The sequence below is a fragment of the Euleptes europaea genome, chromosome 2 (genome assembly GCF_029931775.1).
Source record: "Euleptes europaea isolate rEulEur1 chromosome 2, rEulEur1.hap1, whole genome shotgun sequence".
Taxonomy (NCBI): domain Eukaryota; kingdom Metazoa; phylum Chordata; class Lepidosauria; order Squamata; family Sphaerodactylidae; genus Euleptes; species Euleptes europaea.
In genome coordinates, this window is record NC_079313.1 from 19,124,668 (window position 1) to 19,148,690 (window position 24,023).

At 48.0% G+C, this 24,023-nt stretch overlaps 1 protein-coding gene across 3 annotated transcripts in view; it reads left to right on the forward strand.

Moving 5' to 3' along the window:
• Positions 1–1,139: 1,139 nt before the first annotated feature.
• Positions 1,140–24,023, forward strand: part of PRRX1 (paired related homeobox 1) — a 73,991-nt gene continuing 51,107 nt past the window's right edge. For all 3 annotated transcript variants that reach the window (XM_056845067.1, XM_056845068.1, XM_056845069.1), the window contains exon 1: positions 1,140–1,383. In XM_056845067.1, coding sequence (XP_056701045.1) covers positions 1,140–1,383 — 244 coding nt within the window. The remainder of the gene's footprint in view (positions 1,384–24,023) is intronic.

The following is a 24,023-nucleotide window of genomic DNA, read 5'->3' on the forward strand; positions in this document are numbered from 1 at the left end:
GGGTGATTAGACTGGTGTGTGTGTTAAGTGCCGTCAAGTCGCTTCTGACTCATGGCGACCCTATGAATGAAAGTCCTCCAAAATGTCCTGTCTTTGACAGCCTTGCTCAGGTCTTGCGAATTGAGGGCTGTGGCTTCCTTTATGGAGTTCATCCATCTCTTGTTGGGTCTTCCTCTTTTCCTGCTGCCCTCATCTTTTCCTAGCATGACTGTCTTTTCCAGTGACTCTTGTCCTCTCATGATTAGACTGGAGGGGGGGGCAGTATCATCACCTCCACCCCCACCCCAAGCAAATGAGATTCTCTGGTTGGATTTTCAACGAATCCGAAGCAGTTAAGCGGCAAAACCGACTGGGATCAGGAGCCACCGCCGGTATCCTGGAAGGGGAGAGGGTGGGATTCTCAGATCGCAACTAAACGAACTCTCTTTCGCGCAGCTATCAGGTGGTGGTGGTGGTGGTGGTGAGCTTTTAACCCGCATGTGAGTTTGGCGAGGCTGGGCTGGAAAGGGTAAAAAGGAAGGTGGTGGTGGTGGTGGTGGGGGAGCTCGCCCGGGACGGGGTTGGGGGGGGGGGGTTAAAGGAAGGAGGTCTGTAAAACGTCAGAAACAGCCCAAAGCCTTTGCCACGTAATTAGAGGCTCCTATTAAGTCTGGCGCTGCCCTCCCCAGGGTCCCGCGAGCCCCCACCCACCCGCACATGCCAGGCCGTGCCGTTTGAAGTGCCAGAGTGCCGCCGGTGAGGGGGGAGTTAACAGGAGGCGGAAAGCCCCCCCCCCCCAGACCTGCCTCCTCCTCCTCCAGCAAGCAGGCGCGGGGATCTGGAGAGGCGCTCAGTCGGTCGGCGGCGCCCATCTGCGCGCCTCCCGACGGCCCGCCCTCGCCGCCTTCCCCGTCGGCCGTCGGAGGAGCGCGACCCGGGCCGGCAGAGTCGAGGGGGCGGCCGGGGGAGAAGCGGAAAGGATCCCCTTTGGCCTCGGGAGCGCCCCGGCGGTGGATTCTCGGTGGGGACGTTGGCTCGACGGCATTGCGGGGCAGGCGGAGGGCGGGTTCTGCGGGGAGGCTTGCCGGCCGGGCGCCCCGTCCCTCCTCGCGGGGAGCCCTCCCTTCTCCCCTGGCCTCGGCCCTGCCCGCCCCCCAGCCATGACTTCCAGCTACGCTCACGTCCTGGAGAGACCCCCGCCCGCCCTGGCCAGCCGCCTGGAGAGCCCCGGCCACCTCGACAGCCTGCAGGCCAAGAAGAACTTCTCCGTCAGCCACCTGCTGGACCTGGAGGAAGCCGGCGACCTGGCGGCGGCGCAGGCCGACGAGGGCCTGGGGGAGAGCGGCCGGAGCCTGCTGGAATCGCCCGGCCTGACCAGCGGCAGCGACACGCAGCAGCAGGACGGTAAGTCGGCGCCGCCCGCGGACTCAGCCAGGGGTGCGCCGGGAGTGCCGCGTCCGGAGCGCCCCGGCCTGTGGAGACGCGCTCGGTTCTCTCCGGCTCCAGCCCCCCTCGCGTCACGTCCCGCGTTTGCAGGGGGCTGCGCAGGAGATCTTCCCCGGGAAATCCTTTCCCAGATCTGCCGTCGCATCCGCAGAGATGCCTTTTCGCTCCAGAAAAACACACTGGTTTTTACCGGTGGTGTCGATTTAAAATGCCCACCCCCCTGTCCACCTACGAGCTTTTTAAACAACGTCGGATCTCTCCGAAGGCGGCATGAGCGGCGCACCTCTGCTTTGCCCGCCGCTTCTCCGCCTGGGGCTTTTCTTAAGACGCGGCTCCGGGGGCTGGAGGGGGGGTGGGGAGGGAAAAACGCCTTCCGAGAATCGCTCCGGACCAACCGTGTCCGCACCTCGGTTTAAACCGCTTGGGAAACTCCGGATTCTTCCCAAACAAAACTGAATTGGCACCGATGCGAATTGCCCGGGAGGTTTTCGGAAGAAAAAAAGTGAGAAAAATATATGCGATAGCGTTATTTTTTTTTAAGGGGCATTTTTAGTAGTAAAGGTGGGAGGGGGGAGAGATTGCCCTAGCAGCAACGCAGGCGTGCAAACTGGTCCCTTTATTTCCAGCTCCATCCTGAACCAGTTCGTCCTCATTTGTTTCCCCCTGCAGTCCACACGTTACTATTTCCAGGGGTCTCCGTCCGTCCACCGCCGGTCCTGATTACGGCGATTGGGGCAAAGGAAAGGGCGACACGTGTTAAGGAGAGTCTTCTGCCCGCCCTGGCTTAGACGGCGGTCCCAGGTCCTGTGAATGGCCTGTTCGGACAGAAGAAACGAGGGAGAGAACCATTTTTCGAGGGGCCGGACCCCCAAGCTGGCCAGATTCTCTGCTACACCCTTAGGGAGCAGGAGAGAAGGTTTTTTTTTTTTTTTTTTTTTTAAATTAAGGCTAGGATCCACCGGGAAACCTCTTCCCAGGTTAAGGGGAGAAGATCGCTGGTTTACAAGCGAGCCCCGAACAGAAGAGACGACCTTCGAAGCCCAAATTGCTTTAGTAGATCCGCTTAGGCTCATACCGTTGCCGCGGGCTCCATGGGGAAGATCTCCCGCGCAAGCCCCACTGGGGATCTCCTGCTTCGGAACGGGTCTTGTGCGGGAGATCTTTCCAACAGCGCTTTCTTTAAGCCTGCCCTCATATCCCTCCTTGGGCTGGGAAAACAATTCCTTTGAATCCAGGATCCGTTTTAATTCCAGAAAATACATTTTTAAAATCCTGTCGATTTAAAACGCTTCCTCCCCACACAACAATCTCTCTCTCTCGCTTTTATATTCTTGCTGTTCCCGCGGAGTCGGTGGCCTTTTCGTTTAGGGAATGGATGGCTGAAAATGGTTCTGATCGGATCTTCCAACGAAAGCCCGGGGCGGCTAAGGAGTCAAGGGTCATTTATGCAGGGGAGGTTTTTGCCTTGGATTTGCCACTCTCTAGACGTACATTTTCCCCATCTGAATTCTCAAAACTCTGCATGGGGGCTTATTGTTCAGTTCTGAGAATTTGGATGGGAAAAATGTGCATCTAGAAAGGGGCAAATTCCAAGGCAAAAACCTCCAGTGCAGGAGAGAAGCCCCAGAAAGCCTCAAAATGGTCTACATTCCCTTCCCATCCCTGGGGAATCCGGGGGAGCGTGGAAGGGTGCCCTCACAAACTGCCCAGGGATGACCTGTGCCGGACGCTGGGCTTCCAGAGACCTGAGGCTGGGGTATGTTCAGCCCCGTTTATCCTTTTTGCTCAGCCCTGGTCCAACAGGTCTGGCAGGCTTTGGAGGCCCTCCCCCAAAGCCTGCGAAATCTGGTTCTTGTAGGTTATCCGGGCTGTGTAACCCTAGTCTTGGTATTTTCTTAGGAAAGAAAATACCAAGACCACGGTTACACAGCCCGGATAACCTACAAGAACCAATGAACTCTGACCGTGAAAGCCTTCGACAATATCCTGCGAAATCTGTTTAGCAGAAGGGACCTTGCTCTTTATAGGACCGCAAAGGCGTGTCTGGCCTACACCGTTGCAGACGACCAGGTGTGGGGCACAAGAATCGGGCAGAATATTCTCGTCTGGCCTTCTCTAGGCGTGCTGGTTTTGTGTGTGCTTGGAGGTTTGGGGATAGAGGGAGCTTTCCATCCCGCGATGGCCGGCGGACACAGCGCCCTCTCCTTATCTGCTCTGCTGGGAGGCTGGGTGCCTTTTAAAAAGGGGGCTTTTGCCCCCCCCTTTTTTTTTGCCTACGGTACCGGGTTACATCGCTGAACCTTCTTCGCTGAACCGGTCTTCGAAGCCCTCAGAGGGAGAACTCGTGCCTATGAGGCCTTGGGTAGAGCACCGGGTTCGAACTCTCGAAGTTCCAGGTTCAATCCCCGGTGTCACCGCTAAAAGAACCGGGTGGCAGGTGAGAGGAAAGGCCTGGAGCCGAGACGGTGAAGAGATGCCGGGATCCAAAGTGGAGACAAACCTGACCTTCGTGGGCCCAGGGCCCATTTTCACACATGCCCAATAATGCACTTTTAATCCGCTTTGCAGCTGGATTTGTGGCCATTTACGCACGGGAGGTTTTGCCTTGGATTTGCTGCTCTCTAGATACACATTTTTCTAATTCAAATTCTCAGAACTCTGCATGGGGGCTTATTTTTGAGTCCTGAGAATTCGGATGGGGAAGATGTGTTTCTAGAGAGAGGCAAATCCAAGGCAAAACCTCCCATGAATGTATGAAACAATCCACTTGCAAACGATGAAGTGCATTGAAAGTGGATTGGAAGTGCATTATTTCGGATGTGTGAAAGCACCCTTTTATAAGGCAGCTTCATGGGATTATGTCGGCCAGACATCAGTTGCACGCTGGGCTTTGCAACAAGCTGTCGTTCTACTTAGGAGTAAGTCCCATTGGACTCTTTGCATAAAGTAGGCTGCGAATATTTTGTTTTTACGCACGTGCAACAGAGTGGGCGCTGCGGCTTGGGAAAGACGTGTTATCATGTCCTCAAATTCAAAATCCTGCTCAAATTCAAAATCCTGTGGCTGCACTGAAACGGAAGGGAAGGTCTCTTTTTAAAATCCCCCTTCATCCTCCCTGTTTTTTTCCTTCTTTCTGGGGCTTCTGGAGTCTGCTTTGAGCCACGATCCCAACGCTGTATTTCAGTGTGTAGGGGGGGGGGGGGGAGGAGGTCGGTAGCGAGACGGACAAGGAAATTCCTGGGAATGGGATCTGCGATCCTTAAAGAAATCCTCTAGCAGCAACTGATTTTCCGACGGGTTGGAATCGCGGTTCCTTCGATCGGTATTCAGCCCGGATCCTGTTTCCCCCCGTCTCTGTGGACTCGGTCTAGTTTAGGCTCAAATAAAAGAATTCCGAAGGCGACCCGGTGCTTGAGAATCACTAAACTGGTCTGTTTCCTCCGCTTTTGGGGGATTCAGCCCTCTTTTTGGGGATCCAACCCTCTTCCATGCTTACCTGGAAGTAAACCCCATTACTTTATTTGCGAGTAGAAGCGTTCGGCTGACCACCTCAGGGCCAATTCCCATGTTCTTGTTCCCCTCCTGGGATCGACGGGACTTACTCTCAAGTATGCCTGTTCAGGCCTCGACCTCCGACAGTATCGCTTGTTCCAATGGAGCTGGTTTTCAAAGGAAGCCTGCGGGTTGGGACCAGACCGGAATCTCCTTTTTAAACCACCGACTTCGGATTCTGGGGACAAGATCACACACACCCCAAACCTGCAAGGTGAGGGGGGGGGAGCTTGAATCGGAGCCGGGGAGACCCCCGAAAGCCCTTCATCCTGATCCTAAACACGGGGCAAGGAAGCCCTGTCCATTTCTTCGGAGCCTGCACGAGGGCTTGAGCGTAAACTCAAGCCAGAGAGGGGCTTCTATTTGCCAGTCGACACGGGTAGCATCGGCTTGCGCGTGTTTTTAACTCGGGGCACGTATGAACGCGCCAACCGCTGACCGAAACCCAAACCCTTGGCAGGCCAGGGTAGGTTTGCCACTGACGTTAAGGGGACCGAGTCTGCCCCCCCCCCCCGTCTGAAAAGCTTGGGGAGAGGAGAACCTTTCCCTTCTTCGAGGCGCTCTTGGAAACTGGAAGGTCCGTTTCGCCGCCAAAGAGGAAGAGATCGCCAAGCACCGGGGTGTGCGAAGAGATAGATGCACGTTGAATGGACGGAGGTGGGGATCGGGCCCGGGATCTGTCACTCCATCCTTCAGGACCTTTCCTGAGAAATAAAGCTCGCGGGCTTGGGTGGAAAGGTGCATCTTGGCCGAAGGGCGCCGACCAAGTCCATTCGACGGAGCCAACTTTCGGGGGAAGGACTTTCCCTGCCTTCGGGGGGCGCTGCGGAGTTCTCCCGCTTGCCCGGAAAGCCGAGATGCCTCGGCCGACTTACCGGGAAATATCCGAAAGCGCTCTGGTCCGCTGGAAGAAACCAAACGTTCATCCGCCAAGCTCCTGTCGTGGCCTTGGATGACCTTGGCCGACCTCACAGGGCTGTCGTGAGGGTCGAAAGGCGGACGGGTTCCAGTTCGAGGAAGGCTGAGATCGCGGTGTGTTCAGGATCTCGGATTTCCTCCGAAGATCGCCCTACAACCCAGCAGGGATTTCCTGGGCTGCCCAGAAAGGAAGTTGGGCCGAGTGAAACTGACCAAGGAAAATTATAAGAGATCCTCTCTGCCATCTTCCTTCTTTCCGACCGTTTGGGTTCCCAGTGTTCGCCACTAACGGTTCTTGGGCAGGAAGAAAAGTTTAGTATACTTTTAAAAAAAAAAAACTTTGCATTTAAGATGAAACGGTTAACAGACTCTCCAATCCAGTTTATGCAATACGGATTTGCCGCTGCGGTTTTATGTAAGAAAAGATTGACCACTGGTGGGTAAACTTTCTTGAAAGATTTCTCTGTAGCAATTGAACTTCTCTCCCCCACACACAAACGTTTTAGTATTCTGGAATAACTATAATTCCCGTAGTCTCTGTCCTTAATTCTCATTGAAACGGTGTTCGGGGCGAGGGAATCCATCCTTAGGGCAATTATGCACGGGAGGTTTTGCCTTGCATTTGCCGCTCTCTAGAGGCACATTTCCCCCGTCAGAATTTTCAAAACTCTGCATGGGGGCTTCTTGTTGAGTTTGGAGAAATTGGATGGGGGAAATGTGCCTCTAGAGAGTGGCAAATCCAAGCCAAAAAAAACCCCATGCATAAATGGCCTTAAAAAATAAGCTCCCATGCAGAGTTTTGAGAATTCGGATGAGAAAAATGCGCATCTAGATAGCAGCAAATCCAAGGCAAAACCTCCCGCGCATAATGGTCATTAGACTGTCCTTAAATGCATTGATTTACTAGGATGTACGCATCATTGATCTCCGTGGGGTTTCCTCCAAGGAAGCGTGCACTCGCTTTGGTTTAAAACCACCGCAGGATAGCGAAAGGTGTTAAGAAGTCATTAATCCGGTCTAAGTGACTCCGGGGACTAATAACTCCCCGATCCCCGAACACATTAAGGGCCCGGAAATTCATTTTTTAAAAGGGAGTCTGTTTTAGACTAGCGTCCCTGGGATGAACCACTGTTTTGTCGGCTGGATCTCACGCCGGTAGAATTTTTTTCTCTTCAGATCTTTCGTTGCAAATGTTGCCACGTGGCCTGGAGATCTGGCGCGAGGCCTCGATCCTTCCTGGATCCCAGAAAGGAAGCCTCAAGCTCCCGGCTCGCCGTCTCTCTCCTTTCCTGTTTGGTTCCAGACAACGGAACTAGCCCGTGGGGACCTGCGGGGCAGCTGAAGGAGCTCTTCGCATTTTAGCAGTGGGGGGAAACTGCAGTAGGCTACGGCTTCCTGCTCTGGATTGTATATGGATTATTTCCTGCCCGAGGAGGTCAGGTTCAAGGAGGAGGGACGTTCAACTTCCCCAACCTTCGCAGGTGTGTGTCCATCATCTGGTTCTCGAGGATGATCTCAGAATATTCTTCCCCCTGGGGAAAAATCCGTTTTCGGAGGACTGGTGAATCTTTCCAGCTCCCTCCAGGAACTAGAAATATAATGGGAGGTTTTGACTTGGATTTTCTGCTCTCTAAATGCACATTTTCCCCAGCCAAATTCTCAAAATGCAAAAATAAGCCCCCAGAGTTTTGAGAATTCAGATGGGGAAAATGCGCATCTAGAGAGCGGCAAATCCAAGGCAAAACCTCCCGTTTTCCCCCTAAGGGGAAAGGCGATGGGATTTCGGGATTTCGGGCGGGAGGGCTTTTAAATAATTATCGAATATATAGAAATTGATCCGGAATGGGTATCCAATCGCATTTAGTGCGCAATGCTATTCAGGGTTCTCTAGTCGTCTGTTGATTTCATTGGGTTTAGACTGGCATAACCCTGCATAGTAAATTGACATAGATTTCAGTGGGTCTAGATTGGCCTAACTCTACATAGGTGTGCATTGTTATTTGTGTGTGTGTGTGTGTGTTAAGTACCGTCAAGTCGTTTCCGACTCATGGCGACCCTATGAATCGATGCCCTCCAAAATGTCCTATCTTTGACAGCCTTGCTCAGGTCTTGCAAACTGAGGTCCGTGGCTTCCTTTATTGAGTCCATCCATCTCTTGTTGGGTCTTTCTCTTTTCCTGCTGCCTCCAACTTTTCCTAGCATGACTGTCTTTTCTAGTGACTCTTGCCTTCTCATAATGTGACCAAAATACGATAGCACCGGTTTAGTCATTTTAGCTTCTAGGGTCAGTTCAGGCTTGATTTGATCTAGAACCCACTGATTTGTGTTGTGTGTTTTTTGGCAGTCCAGGGTGTCCGTAACACTCTCCTCCAACACCACATTTCAAAGGAATCGACTTTCTTCCTGTCAGCTTTCTTCATTGTCCAGCTTTCACACCCATACATAGTAATAGTACTATGGCATGAAGTATCTTGATCTTGGTAGCCAGTGACGCATCCTTACACTTCAGAATCTTTCCTAGCTCCTTCATGGCTGCCCTTCCAGTCTCAATCTCCTTCTGATTTGTTGTTTACCTATTAATTAATTATTTACCTATTGTGCCTATTCACTCTCTAAATGGTAGGCATTAAAAAAAATATCACTCAACAGCAACAATGCCATACATCCTTTCAGCTCTGACGAAGATGTTGTTTTTCAAAGGTGACAGCAGCCTCACGTGACAGTTTCCCCCCTTTGAAGTGGGCAGAGAGGAGTTCCTGGGCCGAGTGAAATTGACCAAGAGAGTTTTTTGTTTGGGTCCCCTTTTGTGCTTCTTGTTCCATCAACTCTCCACCTATCGCTCCCGACAGCTCAGGAAGGGTCTGTCTGTTCGTCTCTCTCTGTGTCGTTGCATGCAAGTTGAAACTGTACCAGCGTGGTGTCGTGGTTAAGAGCGGTGGTTTGGAGCGGTGGACTCTGATCTGGAGAACCGGATTTGATTCTCCTACACATGAAGCCTGCTGGGTGACCTTGGGCTAGTCACAGCTCTTAGAGCTCTCTCAGCCTCACCTACCTCACAGGGTGTCTGTTGTGGGGAAGGGAAGGTGACTATAAACCGGTTTGAGTCTCCCTTAAGTGGTAGAGAAGTCGGCATATAAAAACCAACTCTCCTCCTCCTTCTCCTCCTCCTCCTCGCGAGGTAGACCTCGGGAAGATACAGTCCAGCACTGAATGGATAAACAGCTTCGATTGGGTGTCTTTCAGGAAGATAGTTTCGGAGGGTAGCCCTGTTTTTCTGCAGAAGAAGAGCCAGATTCGAGTCCAGTAGCACCTTCGACACCAACAAGTGTTTCCGGGTATAAGCTTTGGAGAGTCAACGGTCCCTTCCTCAGGTATCTGAAGAAGGGAGCTTTGGTTCTCCAAAGCGTGTAGACCCCAAACCTTGTCAGTCTCTAAGGAGCCACTGGACTCGAATCGAGCTTCTATTTGGACACGACTCTCTGCGCAGAAAGCCAGCGGGATCGCAGCTCCTTCCGCAAGCCCAGGCGCTTCCTTGCGCCAGAAGGTCTCTCTCGGCTCTTGCGGGGGGGGGGGGGGGGCTGCCAAGGCAGAGATGTCCCACCAGAGATTTTTGCCAGCCGTTTTGAACACGAAAAAGGTAGCTGGTGTGGTGTGGGGTCAAGGTAGCCGAGGGAGGCCAGGTCCCTGTACTGGAAAAGCTTAGCCCCCACCCCCATGCCCTAGAACTGCGGAGCAGTGATATCCTGGGGGGGGGGGGGATTTTTGGCAGGGATCACGCTGGTAGTTGACACTGACTTTCTATGGGTCCAGTTCCCAGCTGTTTTAGTGAGGCTCAAGAACTGAATTTAAAACCGTCGCTGTGTACAGACTTCTCCGCGCGAGTCTGCTTTGGCCCCTCGGGGTATCAGTCTTAGGAGGGAAAGAGGGGGCGGCCGTTCTCGCTCCCCTGCCCCAAACATCTCCGAAAATCGTTGAGAGAAACCAAAGCATCCCAAAGCAAGGAAAGAGAAGCAGGTGGCGACTTGAAGACGGGAGATTTCCACTGCAAAGGGCATGGCTTGGAAGGAAGGTGTGAATGCAACTGACTTTTGAGTAAATGTTTTTTGCGGGGAGGGTCCCTTTTGTTTTCTTTAGCTGAGATAGACAGTGTGATTTGCCACTTTTCGATTTGCCACCTTAGGGGTGCCACCAAATCTGGCAACAACCACTGGGTTTGAGGTTGTGGAATAAAGAACTGCTCCTCTGCTCCCAGCCCCCCCCCCCCGCCCAAGCATCATTTCTCTGGTCCTGGCACAATTTTGCCACGTGCCCCATCCTCCAGTCTCACAAGTACACACACTTTCTAAAATAGAACATTCTTGGGGTGTCCTGTGTGTACAATTCCAGGTCACAGAATCCCACTGGGCCCCCAAGTAAGTCTGCCCACCCCTACACACACACACACACACACACATCTTGGACTCTGCAAAGATCGCTGACAGCGGTCACATGGATACACCTGAAGCTGCTCTATACTGAATAAGACCTTTGGCCGATCAAGGTCAGTATTGTCTACTCAGACTGGCAGCAGCTCTCCAGGGTCTCAGGAAGAGGTCTTTCATATTGGGGGGGGGGGTAGAACCTGGGACCTTCTGCATGGCAAGCTGATGCTCTACCAATGAGCCATGGCCAACCGCGGGAGGAGTTTCTAGTTCTGTGTAGCTCAAAAGCTTACCCGCTTGCTCTCACATCCGGAGACTGCGGGGGGGGGATACAATGTGGTATCTCTTTTAGGATGGCCTGGTAACCCCTGCATCCTGTTTAGGTTATCTGTAGTGTGGGGGTGGGGACCAAAATTGGGACGGAGTCAGGGGGCTCCTTCTTCTCTACTTTATTCTCACAACAACCCTGTGTGGTAGGTTAGGACACCAGTGTGAGACTGGCCCAAGATCACCCAGCAAGCTTCCATGGCAGAGCTAGGATTCAAATCTGAATCTCCCATATTCCAGTTTGGCAGTCTAACAACTGCATCATGCTGCCCAATGAAAAGGAGGGCCCTGTACTTTTTCAGAGCATTTGAGTCTAGTGTATGAAACGCTTTGTTTGTCATAGAAGTTTAAAGCCATCCTTGATTTTGTTGGGAAATCTGCCCTTCTAGGACGGTGTCACTTGCCTGCACATTGAGAGGGGTAACAAGGACTGGAATGCAATAAAGAGGGTTGTGAGATATTTAATTGGCACAGTGAACTATAAACTTAAGCTCCCTGCCAATGAGAGGCCCAAGATTATAGCATACGTAGATGCAGACTGGGGTGGAGACTTAGAGGACAGAAAATCCACCAGTGGCCACATATTTTTCTATGGAGGTGGAGCTATAAGCTGGCTAAGCAGGAAGCAAGACACCATAGCCACATCCAGTACAGAGGCTGAGTACGTCTCCCTTGCACAAGGCTGTCAAGAGATACTATGGCTACGCAGACCTTTGACAGACCTAGGGATGGATGCATCTGACCCCATAGAAGTGAATGAAGATAATCAGAGCTGCATATCCCTAGCAAAACAAGAAGACACAAACAAACGAACCAAACACATTGATGTCAAGTACCACTTGGTAAGAGGGATGCACAAAGACAAAGTTATTGCTCTGAAACACTGTCCCACTGAAGAGATCTGCAGATATTCTTACCAAGCCACTTGCAAGAGTGAGATTTGAAGATCTCAGAAGAAAGATGAACTTGATAGAGTGAGTCAAGTTACACCGAGAGGGGGTGTTGGGAAATCTGCCCTTCTAGGACGGTGTCACTTGCCTGCACATTGAGAGGGGGGACTGACCACAGAGTCAGATAGATAGACAGGACAGGGGGAGGTCATCTCTAGTTACACCTTGCCCTCATTTCCTGCCCCTTTGATGTTTAGAGGATGTATTGTCAGGGAAACCTCCCCCCTCTCTCTCTTTCCCTTTGCCCATCATCCAAGCAAGATTAGAGCTGGGCGCGCTACACGCATCCAGGCCTTCCCACCCCAAAGATGGAGTGGAAGGCAGATACCCTTTTATACCTAGAGAATTAGCAAGGTAGATCAGGATAGGGGACCCTTGTTTGTCCTTTCCTATCCAATGTGTATTTCAACAATAAATGTACTTTAGTTTGATTAGAGCAAACGACTGATGCTCCTTTTATTTTCACACACGCACGCACGTGTAGCTTCTGCTGCTGCTAAGCTTAAGGCACTCTGCTAAATACCAGAATATCCCCACGATAGATATTCCAACAGATTTCAGGAGCCGGCAGCGTGTCAGAAGGCTCATTGGCATGACAAATGCCCCTCCTGTGCTTTCCCTTGCATATCTTGAACTGAAGAACCAAAGATTCCCGAACAAATACTCTTTTTTTTCAGCACCTGCCGGACTATGCACGGTGCCGTCCTAAACAGAGTGATGCCCTTCTTAAATCCATTGGTGTCAGTGGGCTTAGAAGAATGGAACTCTGTTTAGGATGGCACCTTTAACCCGAACCCCTTCGATTAAAAAACGAAAAATGAAAAACAAAGAAGTCCCAAACCACGCTTGCTGTCTCTCGACATCTACGGCGAACTTTTTAGGTCTGACCATTTTGGGATTACAAATGATCCAGGAATGTCTCCAACGTTCAAGATCGGGACCCTGCCCCTTATCAAATGTACAAGCACAACAGGTCAAGTGTATTTTTTGAGGGGGGGAGGGATTGGGGCTTTCTTCTGATCTTCAAGAGCTCCATTGCCAGGCAATGATAAGACGGTTAAAATATAACAACAGTAGTGGCAGATTTATGCCTAAACTACTATAAAAGTTTTCCCAATGCCTAAAAATACACCCATACGCCACTGACGTCTATATGCCCATATATCTATTCAAATACTGATAAAGCTGTAAGCCCCTGGATCTGTTGATTTACAGGAGGTGGGCATTTACTTCTGCAATGTTGTAAAAATAAACCTTTTAGCTGTAGGAAGGCCAAGTTAACTGTCGGTTAGCCTCCAAGAGAGGGGCATATAGACCATTTATGCATGGGAGGTTTTGCCTTGGATTTGCCTCTCTCTGGATGGACATTTCCCCCATCAGAATTCTCAAAACTCTGCCTGGGGGTTTATTGTTGAGTTTTGAGAATTTGAATGGGGAAAATGTGCATCTAGAGAGCAGCAAATCTAAGGCAAAACCTCCCATGCATAAATGGCCATAGTTTAAAAGAACTGAAGTGTGTGTTACCCCCCCCCCCCAAATTCGCCTTGAGTTGGAAATCAATCCGGGTAGCCACCCCACACCGGCCCAGTTGTTCTGAGTTTTATAAAGAGCCCCTTGCTGGGGGGGGGGGGGATCTTTCTCAGTCCAAAAAGAGGGCTGGGGGAAAATGCCCCCTTTAATGAAGAAGGAGGAAGGAGGACGGAGGAGGAGGAGGAGGAGGAGAAGAGTTGGTTTTTAAATGCCGACTTTCTCTACCACTTAAGGGAGACTCAAACGGGCTTACAATCACCTCCCCCACCCCCCACAACAGACACCCTGTGAGGTAGGTGGGGCTGAGAGAGCTGTGACTAGCCCAAGGTCACCCAGCAGGCTTCATGTGGCAGAGTGGGGAAACAAATCCCGTTCACTAGATTAGCGTCCGCCGCTCCTGTGGAGGGGTGGGGAATTGAACCCGGTTCTCCAGATCAGAGCCCACTGCTCCAAACCACCAGATGAATGGTGATAGCGCCCCCGCCCCAGATCTCAGCAAACCACAAAGCCCCCCATTCCCCATTTTTCCGATTTGCTGGGAGTTTGTCCGAGGCAGAGATTCGCCCGGTTGAGCCATCTGGGAAGGCAGCGCTTAGATTGGGAATCGCAGCTCGGAGGGGCGGAACCGGCCGCCTGGCTGCCTGTGGGGCTGGGAAGGATAAGGGCGGGGGTCGGGGTGGCAGGACTGCCGCCCTAAAGAGAAGGGTCGCTCCCTTCAAAACCCGCCACAGAGGTGGATCCAATGCCCTGGTCCACAGAGATGGTTTTCGGATTTGCTGGTTTGTGAATGTACTTTCCAATTTACCACCGGCTTGTGGATTATTATTATTATTAATAATACTAATTTATTGTTATTATAAATAATGATGATGATTATAAACAACAACAACAATGGTTCATAATACAACTTTAATTATTCTCATGGATAATTAGTAATACTAATAATACACAACTGATTATTATCATGAATAACAACGACAATAATAATGATGAGGATAACAACAACATTAATGGTTAATAATACAATTTCGATTATCATTATTAATAAAATGATTATGATGGTGATAACAACAACAACAACAACATACTGATAACGTTCCTTGGCTTTCTTTTAAAGTGAATAATAAATGTTAATATTGTTCATAAAATAGTCCTCTGCTCCGGGTAAGCCAAAAAGCGGGAGAAATTCGTGTGATTAATATCAATATCAATTATAAAATACTGCTGATCTTCTGCTCCTACCACCAGTATTTTGACGATATTCATATTAGTGATACTGCGGACACTATTAATATTAACTATGGTACTTATGACGGTTGTGATAAATGCGATAAACGGGAGCCTGGGCCCCGATCTCCCCGTAGTCGCCGGGCCACTCGTCCCACATAAGAGGGCTGCGGAGCTTCCCATCGCCAATCGAAGGGGCTCACTTCTGAGCAACCTGGCTTAGATGAGGCAACCGCGCTAAGCAGCCCCGCTTCTGCGGAGCCCCGATGTCTATGGGCCCCGATCCGTATCCACCCAACCGCCGGGGGAGGAAGCCACGGGACAGCCATCTGCCTGCCTAGGGGAAGCAAAAACCGGAACGCTGCATAAAGGCACCTGCTTGCAAGCTTGGGGGGGGTGGGCAATGACCCCCAGAACGCTGCCCTAAACCCTCTGGGTCTGATTTCCTTCCTTTGACCGAAACTGACTCTTAGCTGCGTTCATACAGAGAGCCAGCGTGATGGAGTGGTTAAGAGCGGTGGTTTAGTGCGGTGGACTCTGATCTGGTGAACTGGATTGTTTCCCCACTCCTCCACGCGAAGCCAGCTGAGTGACCTTGGGCTAGTCACACTCTCTCAGCCCCACCTACCTCACAGGGTGTCTTGTTGAGGGGAGGGGAAGGAAAGGCCATTGTAAGCGGGTTTATTTTTCCTTCAGGGGTAGAGAAAGTCAGCATATAAAAACCAACTCTTATTCCTGTTCCTCTGCTTCCTCCTCCTACTGTGGTGTAGTGGTCACAGAGCCGGACAAGTTAGATTCGAGTCCAGCAGCATCTAAGACCATTTACGCATGGGAGGTTTTGTCTTGGATTTGCCACTCTCTAAAGGTAAAGGTAGTCCCCTGTACAAGCACCGGGTCATTCCTGACCCATGGGGTGACTGTCATATCCCGATGTTTACTAGGCAGACTGTGTTTATGGGGTGGTTTGCCCGTGCCTTCCCCAGTCATCTTCCCTTTACCCCCAGCAAGCTGGGTACTCATTTGACCGACCTCGGAAGGATGGAAGGCAGAGTCAACCTTGAGCCGGCTACCTGAAACCGACTCTCTAGATGCACATTTTTCCAATCCAAATCCTCAAAACTTAAAAATAAGCCCCCATGCAGAGTTTTGAGAATTCAGATGGGGAAAATGTGCATCTAGAGAGCTGCAATTCCAAGGCAAATTCCCCCATGCATAAGTGGCCAGGGTATGAGCTTTTGAGAGGCAAAGCTCCCTTCCTCAGATACCAGTAGGAATGGAGATCTGTGTCTTTATATCCTGGTCGGAAGCAGGGAGGGGGTATAGCAAAGAAAGCTTGCAAAGGATGAAAAAGGTGCCATGCTTATTGCAATCAGTTTGATCAGACCAGAGGGGAAATGCTTGGGGGCAGAAAATTTGCACCTGCAGTGAGATTAAAATCTGATGTCCTTATTGGGGTCCATCCCCATTGTTCTGAACTTGGGAATGAACTCAAATTCAGCAGTCTCATTGTAATTTCCCCTTGAAGCTCCTCTGTTTGAGGACTGCAGTCTTTAAGTCAACAATGGAATGACCTGGAAGATCCACATGTTGACCCACTGGTTTTTTTGAGTGTCACACTAGGATCTGGGAGACCCAGGTTCGAATCCAGGCTCTGCCATGGAAGCTTGCTGGGTGTGGCAGTCACTTCCTCTAAGCCTAACCTTCTTCTCAGGGTTGTTGTGATGTTAAAATGGGGGAGAGGACAGCCACTGATGTGAATCCGGATCAAGACTTCAGATTTCAGGGGACTCCTGTTGACTTTTGTCGCTGGAGACCGACAGAGCCACCGGTCCGGAGTTCGTGTCCCAGCTCTGAATCAGGCGATCATTCTGCCCTTGGCTCCCTTCCCAGAAACTGGGGACCCACTTGCCTGTCTGGACGATTCACTAACCCCCAACAGGGGGGTTCTCTGTGCTCAGCTGAGACGACCACGGAAGGACGTCCCCTTGAGTTGCAGGAGATTCACCTTCCGGCTGGGTGATCGTAGGATCGCAAGGCCAAAGAGAGAAATTCGCAAGTTTCCTTGGAAGTAAATTGCGGGGTGGGGATGTGCCTCAGTTTGCAAGACCTGAGCAAGGCTGTTAACTAGAGGGCGGGTGGGGGCAGTGGTGGACCTACATTTTTGGGGCCCTGAATCTTGAACGGTTGTGGGGGGCCCTTTGCAACCATCAACAATAGGACAACATCCAACAAGGTCCAAAGGGCCTTGCTGCCCTTGCAAGGACCTCAAGGCTCAAATGGTGGAGAACATGGTGGTGGGGTGGAGTCATACAGTGATGAAATAAAACTACAGAACTATTAAGCCATGCACCAACAAAGGATCTGACAATCCAGCTGCCAAAATGTAGGCTGAATGGATTCTGGCGAGCTCAGTGAGCCCATACAGCTGGAGGTTCGGGCCCTGCAAGCCCCCGAGAAAATTTTGAAATTAAACCAATTACAGGGACACTTTGAGGCCATATGAAATGGGTATTAGAGCATATTCTAAAGTCAATATTAAATACTTAAACCCATTGGCTTATGATTCTATCACTTAAAAAACTCCCATTGATTTTGTTGAGAAACTCACTCATTAAAAAAAAATTGCTTCAGGGGGCCCTTTTGGGATTAGGGTCCCTGAAGCTTAAGCTTCATTACACAGTAGATCCACCTCTGGGTGGGGTTGGGGAGGTGTCGTTATTTCATAAGGGGTGAAAACGCATGGGAGGTTTTGCCTTGGATTTGCCGCACTCTAGATGCACATTTCCCCCATCTGAATTCTCAAAACTCTGTGCATGGGGGCTTATTTTTCAGTTCTGAGAATTTAGCTGGGGAAAATGTGCATTTAGAGAGCGGCAAATCCAAGGCAAAACCTCCCGTGCGTTTTTGCCCATTGTATATAGATAAATGAGAAAGAAAAGTAAAATTCACTCTATTCGAGAGATTAAATGCATATGCTTCTAAAAATTCTGCCCTGCATTCTCCTCTGTGTTGCTGGTGCACGCTCTCTGTATGTTTAAGGCATATTGGACAATGTTTGACATTTGTTATTCTTTGGTGTTGAATTTCAGAATCTGAAATGTTACTCTGATATTTGATTTTAATATACTGTGCAGGGTCCAGCCAAAGTCGGGCAGTTGACTTCAGTTGGGTTTAGTGGAACGTAAAATGACTTCGTTTTGGGTAGATGACATCCTTCACACTCAATGGTGTTTGACAGGGGGCATGCAATGGTGCTTAGTTATTTGGCAGTTGTCAAGGTGATTTTACTTCCAGGTTGAATGGATTAGATGGGGGAGGGGTGGCATGTCTTCGCTGGTGGAGCGGACTACATATTTGCATCAGGTTATCAACACAGACCTGTCTCCATTATGATAAGGGACTGTATTTCCCCTCAAAATTCCCACAGGGCAGGCTCCAGCCAAAATGAAATACCTGAATGAAACACTTGGGAATCCTATTGATTTTACTGGGAGAGATTTAAAAGGGTTTAGGATTGCACTGTTAAGCATGTAGGCTAACGGTTCTAATCCTAGGAAGACTTTCCTGGGAGTAAGCTCCATTTACTACACCTGAGTAGGATTTTGAATTGAACTGTTTAGGATTGCTCTTGGGAGTATTCTGTTGAGAGTGAAAAGGACTTAACTTTGGATCAGTTGTGCCCATAATGTTTTGCCATTCTCTAAGCTCAGTGATCAGTGTGAGATCACTGAGCTTAGTTCCTGTCCCGTTTCACCCCTGGCCTCTTGGGTTGTAAATTTTTGTATTTAATTTTTTTTTGCAACATAGGAATCTTCCTTATTAATTTATTTTTCTATAAACCTACTTGTCTGATTTGTCTTTGTCCTTCCTGCTTTCCTTTTTCGTGTGTGTGATCAAAATCCTTATGGATTTGCATTTATATGTTGCATTCTGAGTGATCAAGCACTTCATACAGCAATGGGCTGCAATCACACTGCTAAATTTCTGTCATCAGAAGGCGCTCCCATCAGCACAATGCAACTTCCTTGTGCTGGAGAGCCAGCATAGTGTAGTGGTTAAGAGCAGTGGTTTCGAGCGGTGGACTCTGATCTGGACAACCGGGTTTGATTCCCCACTCCTCCAGATGAGCAGTGGAGCTAATCTGGTGAACTGGATTTGTTTCCCCACTCCTACACATGAAGCCAGCTGGGTGACCTTGGGCTAGTCACAGCCCTCTCAGCCCCACCTATTTCACAGGGTGTCTGTTGTGGGGAGGGGAAGGGAAGGCAATTGTAAGCCGGTTTGATTCTTCCTTAAGTGGTAGAGAAGTTGGCATATAAAAACCAACTCTTTTTCTTCTTCTCCTCCTTCTCCTTCTAGATGAACGGATGTTCCTTGTGGACGGGGTTCTTTGTTATTTGGCAACTGGGTAATCTGGCATAACACCTTTTTGGGGGTGTATAATAAATTTTTAGAGTAAGGTTTTTTACTGAGTCTGTCACATGCCTTGGAATTTTAAAAAATTGCACTGGAATTCTTGCATACCTGTTAATGTCACAGCCAATAAATGGCCTGTGAAGGTTACATTCTTGGGAGGGTAGACAATTTTTATTGTTATTATTTTGCCTTCATGTGTCTGGGATGAAAAGGCCAACTCTTCCTCCTAGAATAATAGAACCATAGAGTTGGAAAGGACCACCAGGGTCATCAAGTCCAACCCCCTGCACAATGCAGGAAATTCACAACTACCTCCCCCCTACACCTAGTGACCAGAAGATGGCCAAGATGCCCTCCCTCTCATCATCTGCCTAAAGTCATAGAATCAGCATTGCTGACAGATGGCCATCTAACATCTTCTTAAAAACCTCCAGGGAAGGAGAGCTTACCACCTCCTGAGGAAGCCTGTTCCACTGAGGAACCGCTCTGTTAGCGGAAGAAAATTCTTCCTAATGTCTAGACAGAAACTCTTTTGATTTAATTTCAACCCGTTGGTTCTGGTCCGACCTTCTTGGGCACAGAAAACAACTCGGCACCATCCTCAATATGGCAGCCCCTCAAGTACTTGAACATGGTTATCATATCCCCTCTCAGTCTTCTCCTCTTCAGGTTAAACATACCCAGCTCCTTCAATCTTTCCTCATAGGACTTGGTCTCCAGACCCATCACCATCTTTGTTGCCCTCCTTTGGACACGTTCCAGCTTGTCTACATCTTTTTTAAATTGTGGTGCCCAAAACTGAACATACTACTCAAGTTGAGGTCTAACCAGAGCGGAGTAAAGCAATACCATCACTTCACGTGATCTTGACACTATACTTCTGTTGATGCAACCCAAGACTGCATTTGCCTTTTTAGCTACCGCATTACACTGCTGACTCATGTTCAGTGTTTGGTCTACTAAGACCCCAAGATCCTTTTCACACACCCTGCTGCTCTGACAAGTCTCCCCCATCCTATAATTATGCATTTGATTTTTCCTACCAAAATGCAGAACTTTACATTTGTCCTTGTTGAAATGCATTTTATTAGTTCTAGCCCACTTCTCCAGCCTGTCAAGATCATCCTGCATCTTGGCTCTGTCTTCTACCGTATTTGCTACCCCTCCCAATTTAGTATCATCTGCAAATTTAATAAGCATCCCCTCTATTCCTTCATCCAAATCATTTATAAAGATGTTGAACAACACAGGGCCCAGCACAGATCCCTGAGGAACTCCACTAGTCACTTCTCTCCAAGTGGATGAGGAACCATTAACTTTTGGGTACGATCTGTCAACCAGTTGCAGATCCACCTAACAATAATAGGATCTAACTCACATTTTCCCAATTTGTCAACTAGAATACTATGTGAAACCTTATCAAAAGCCTTACTGAAATCTAGATAAACTATGTCTACATCATTCCCCTGATCCAGCAAGGTAGTAACTTTCTCAAAAAAGGAGATAAGATTAGTCTGACATGACTTATTCTTGAGAAACCTGTGCTGGCTCTTAGTGATCAGATCCATCATATAGGTGTATACAGCCCACTGTGATGTGTTATTTAGTGCTTCCAGGTGTCTTGTATCGTGAAATGAATTTACTTTTATGATAGAGGCAAGAAAGGTTATCCCATTGCTGCAAAACATTTGGTGGTGGTGTAAAGGATGTCCTGAAATTAACAGAATGACCTGCTGGTTCAGAGAAAGGAACTAAAGATCCAGGCCAGGATGAAAGGCTAAAGCCGACAGTCTAAAGCAGGGGTGGGGAACATCAGGCCCGGGGGGGGGCATTTAAGGCCCGCAAAATCATTTGGTCTGGCCCTTCGTGGGTCCTGGCAGATCTCTAGCTCAAAAGGATCTAAGACTGGTGATCCGCCCCCAGTGGACAGGAATAGCCTCTATTCAAGGCGGATGTGAGTTTGTTTTGCTGAGAAAAGGAACCTTTTTTCCCCCTTACAGAAGAGTTGTTAGCTATTGAGCTGCTAGGACCGCCCAAGAAATTGTGTTAACCCTTTGCCACCCAGGCCGTGGAGAAAGGTATTCCCTCTGTACTACAAGAGGGCTAGGGGTGGAAGTGGCAACAATGGAGGGGTTAAAGGGGGCAAGGCCAGAATGCACGCGTGGGAGGGGGAGTGCTTAGCCAGTGTGTCCTCATAAACTATGTCTACATCATTCCCCTGATCCAGCAAGGTAGTAACTTTCTCAAAAAAGGAGATAAGATTAGTCTGACATGACTTATTCTTGAGAAACCGGTGCTCCTCTTCTTCCTTTTCTTCTTCTTCTTCCCCAATTTCACTGCAGTCTTCTGGGGGATATGGGGGAGCCCCAGGGACCAAATGAGGGACAAGTTAGGGAATCTGCAGCGGCAGGGGGAAATGGTGTACATTAATGGAAATTTACTTTAGGTTCAACCCTGTGTCTCTGTTGTCCTTAAAGCAGATCAATATTACTATATATGTTTGGTAGATCGGAGACCGAGACCACAGTCAGGGACTTGATGATTCACATCCTGTCTCTTAGCTACTATGCTACTCTAGATTTTAAGTGTGAGGAAGCATATTCCAAAATCCAGTTCCTCGTTTACAACTGAACTGAATTGGGTTGATGAACTTGATAATAAGACCTGTAAAATAACTTGTCACTATTGGCGGAGGGAGACTACGTGGTTGTAGAGAGAGCCGTTGTTGCATTGAATCTTTTGTACCTTGCATCATTAATTTATAGAATATGCTGTCATAAGATGTGATAATGGCCTTAAAATTAGTTAGATGACTTGATATAGATTATCACAGGGGCCTGCTTAAGAGCTCTTGGAAACAGAATACCAGACTACTCTGATCCAGAACAGAAATTTGTACGTTATTATGGGACCTTCAAAATATTGTGGTTTTTTTTTTTGTTCTGTTTAGTTTAATGAACTTATCAGCAACTTAATCCGCTTTTCTTTTGTAAGGATGAACAAGCTTCAGTGGAATTATATCAGTATAATGTTAGTCAGGACTGTACAAGTTGTGGATTTTCCATAGTGGGATTTGGAAGTGCTAAAATATTTTAAAATTGCTCTCCTCTGTGCCGCCAAACAAGCAAATCTTGAAATATAATATCAGTGCACTTTTAAAACACTCCTTGTTATTACTATATCATGCTTCAGTTTTTAAAAAGTGTATGTCTACCTGGATATTTTCCTCATATGTTCACTCATCATATGTCTCACCTGATAATTTTGACTGAGGATCCTTCCCCCCCCCCCGCCGTCACTGTATGAACTTACCATAAGATAGCAATATCTAAATTTTATGTAGCTTGTCACCCAAAACCTTTTCCCTTCTTTGAACCCTCCACATTTGCCTGTCTAAAAATTGCTTTAAAAAGAAATGTTCAACAACACATAACGGAATGTCGTATCTTTACTACAAATGTTTCAGAAAACAATTTTTTGCTATTCAGCATTAAGTAAAAATAAGTTTTGTAAAGATCTCCTTGCAAGTCCCTGTGGCAAATTATACCAGGAAGCATATTCCCTCCACCCCACCCCTTACACATCCAATTCCTGACCTGTTAGAGAATACATTTTTTTCAGTCACAGTCTCCTTTACTGGCATAAAATAGATACACGGAGTGACTATATAATAACATAAAATTATTGCAATTAAGCATATAAATTAAGGAGTTAAAACAGAAGTAAATTAAAAAATGCTAAAGTTAATAGAACCATCTAATTAAATTGATGTCGAACTTTCATAGCAGCTCCCAGGAATTGTGCCATTTTCTCCAATATATCAGGTGAGCAATTGTTCAATAGAAAAAGAGCATTAAGAGCATCATTAGAATTTAACTTATTTGTCAAAATAGGACTTAAAAATGTACTGCGGATTTCTGCATAGAACCTACAACAGAAAAGAACATGTAGTGTACAATTGATTCCAAAATCACAGATGGCATGACGATAAATCTAGCGAGGGACAAGGCTCTGCGTTGATGTGGATCGTAAAGATGATACAAATACGATGTGGGCTGAAATATTATACCATTTTTCTGTGTGGGATTTCTGCAAATTAGGCAGTGAACGTTTCGAGCTAGGCCTTCCTCCTCCCATAAAGTCACGGTGATTTTATTGTTGCTATTGCTTAAATATTTCTTCGAATAGCTGGGTGGTAATGTAAAGATGGCCAGGGGTTTTGGGTGTGTGCGTATACATGAATGTGTGTACTGTCAGAACTTGGGTGTTTATTTTTGGTTCCCATTGCTAAACAGACAAGCCACTTTTCTTGGTGAACATTACAATAGTTCCCATTAATGAAGAGATAACAGTTAATTGCAGCATGGTTCCTGATTTTCAGTGGGAAAAGCTTTATCAAACATAGTCTACAGTAGTTGAGCTAATGGGCATCCGGATGAAACTGAATTCCGAGGATGTAACTCCATGAATGTCAGTTTGAAAAATTGGATAATTATAATTTAATAAAACATGTTTGATGAACCTGGGCAATATTCCGATCGAATTCAAGTCACAAAGGGTTTGCTTGCTTGCTTACTGAACAGCTCCCATTAATTTAAGTGGAGCAGGTGCAAGATACTTGCCTGTGGATTGTACTTTTAATGCCTTAAAACAATCAAATTCAAAATGTCTGTCAGGTTTCCCCCCCAGAAGGATTTATTTTTTTCCTTTACAAGTTTTTGCCTTGTGGTAAGGAAATATGGCAGGTTGTGAATTCCCTCTTCAAATTCTGTAGGATTCTGAGGTATTCATTTTATTTATCAGGCTCCATCCCCAAAATCTCCTGGTATTTCCCAAGCTGGAGCTGGCAAATCTAGTTATCCAGTTATAATAGAAAGGCCTTTATAGACATGCCCTCTTTGAATAATTATATTTTACATAATTTGTGGAATGACAGAAGTACAGGAAGCTTTCTAACCTTTCCCTGGTTTTTTTTTTTTTTTTTTGTATAGCATAAAGTATATTTCATCTTGGTCATTTAAAATAAAACTGTATGATGACATTGGCACACTGAGGGTTGGGAGATAAGCACAAACCTACGTACTTTTTTTTGGGGGGGTCTGTGCAATTTGTCGGATTGCATTTCACAAGGATCAACAGTCTGTCATCAGCCTTGGATTTTCATTCTAGACAGTGTAATTTAATGAAGTATGAAAACCTGATTGAAGCCCATGGGAAAGTCCTCCCCCCCACTTCTAAGCTGAACTGTGTTGCCGTT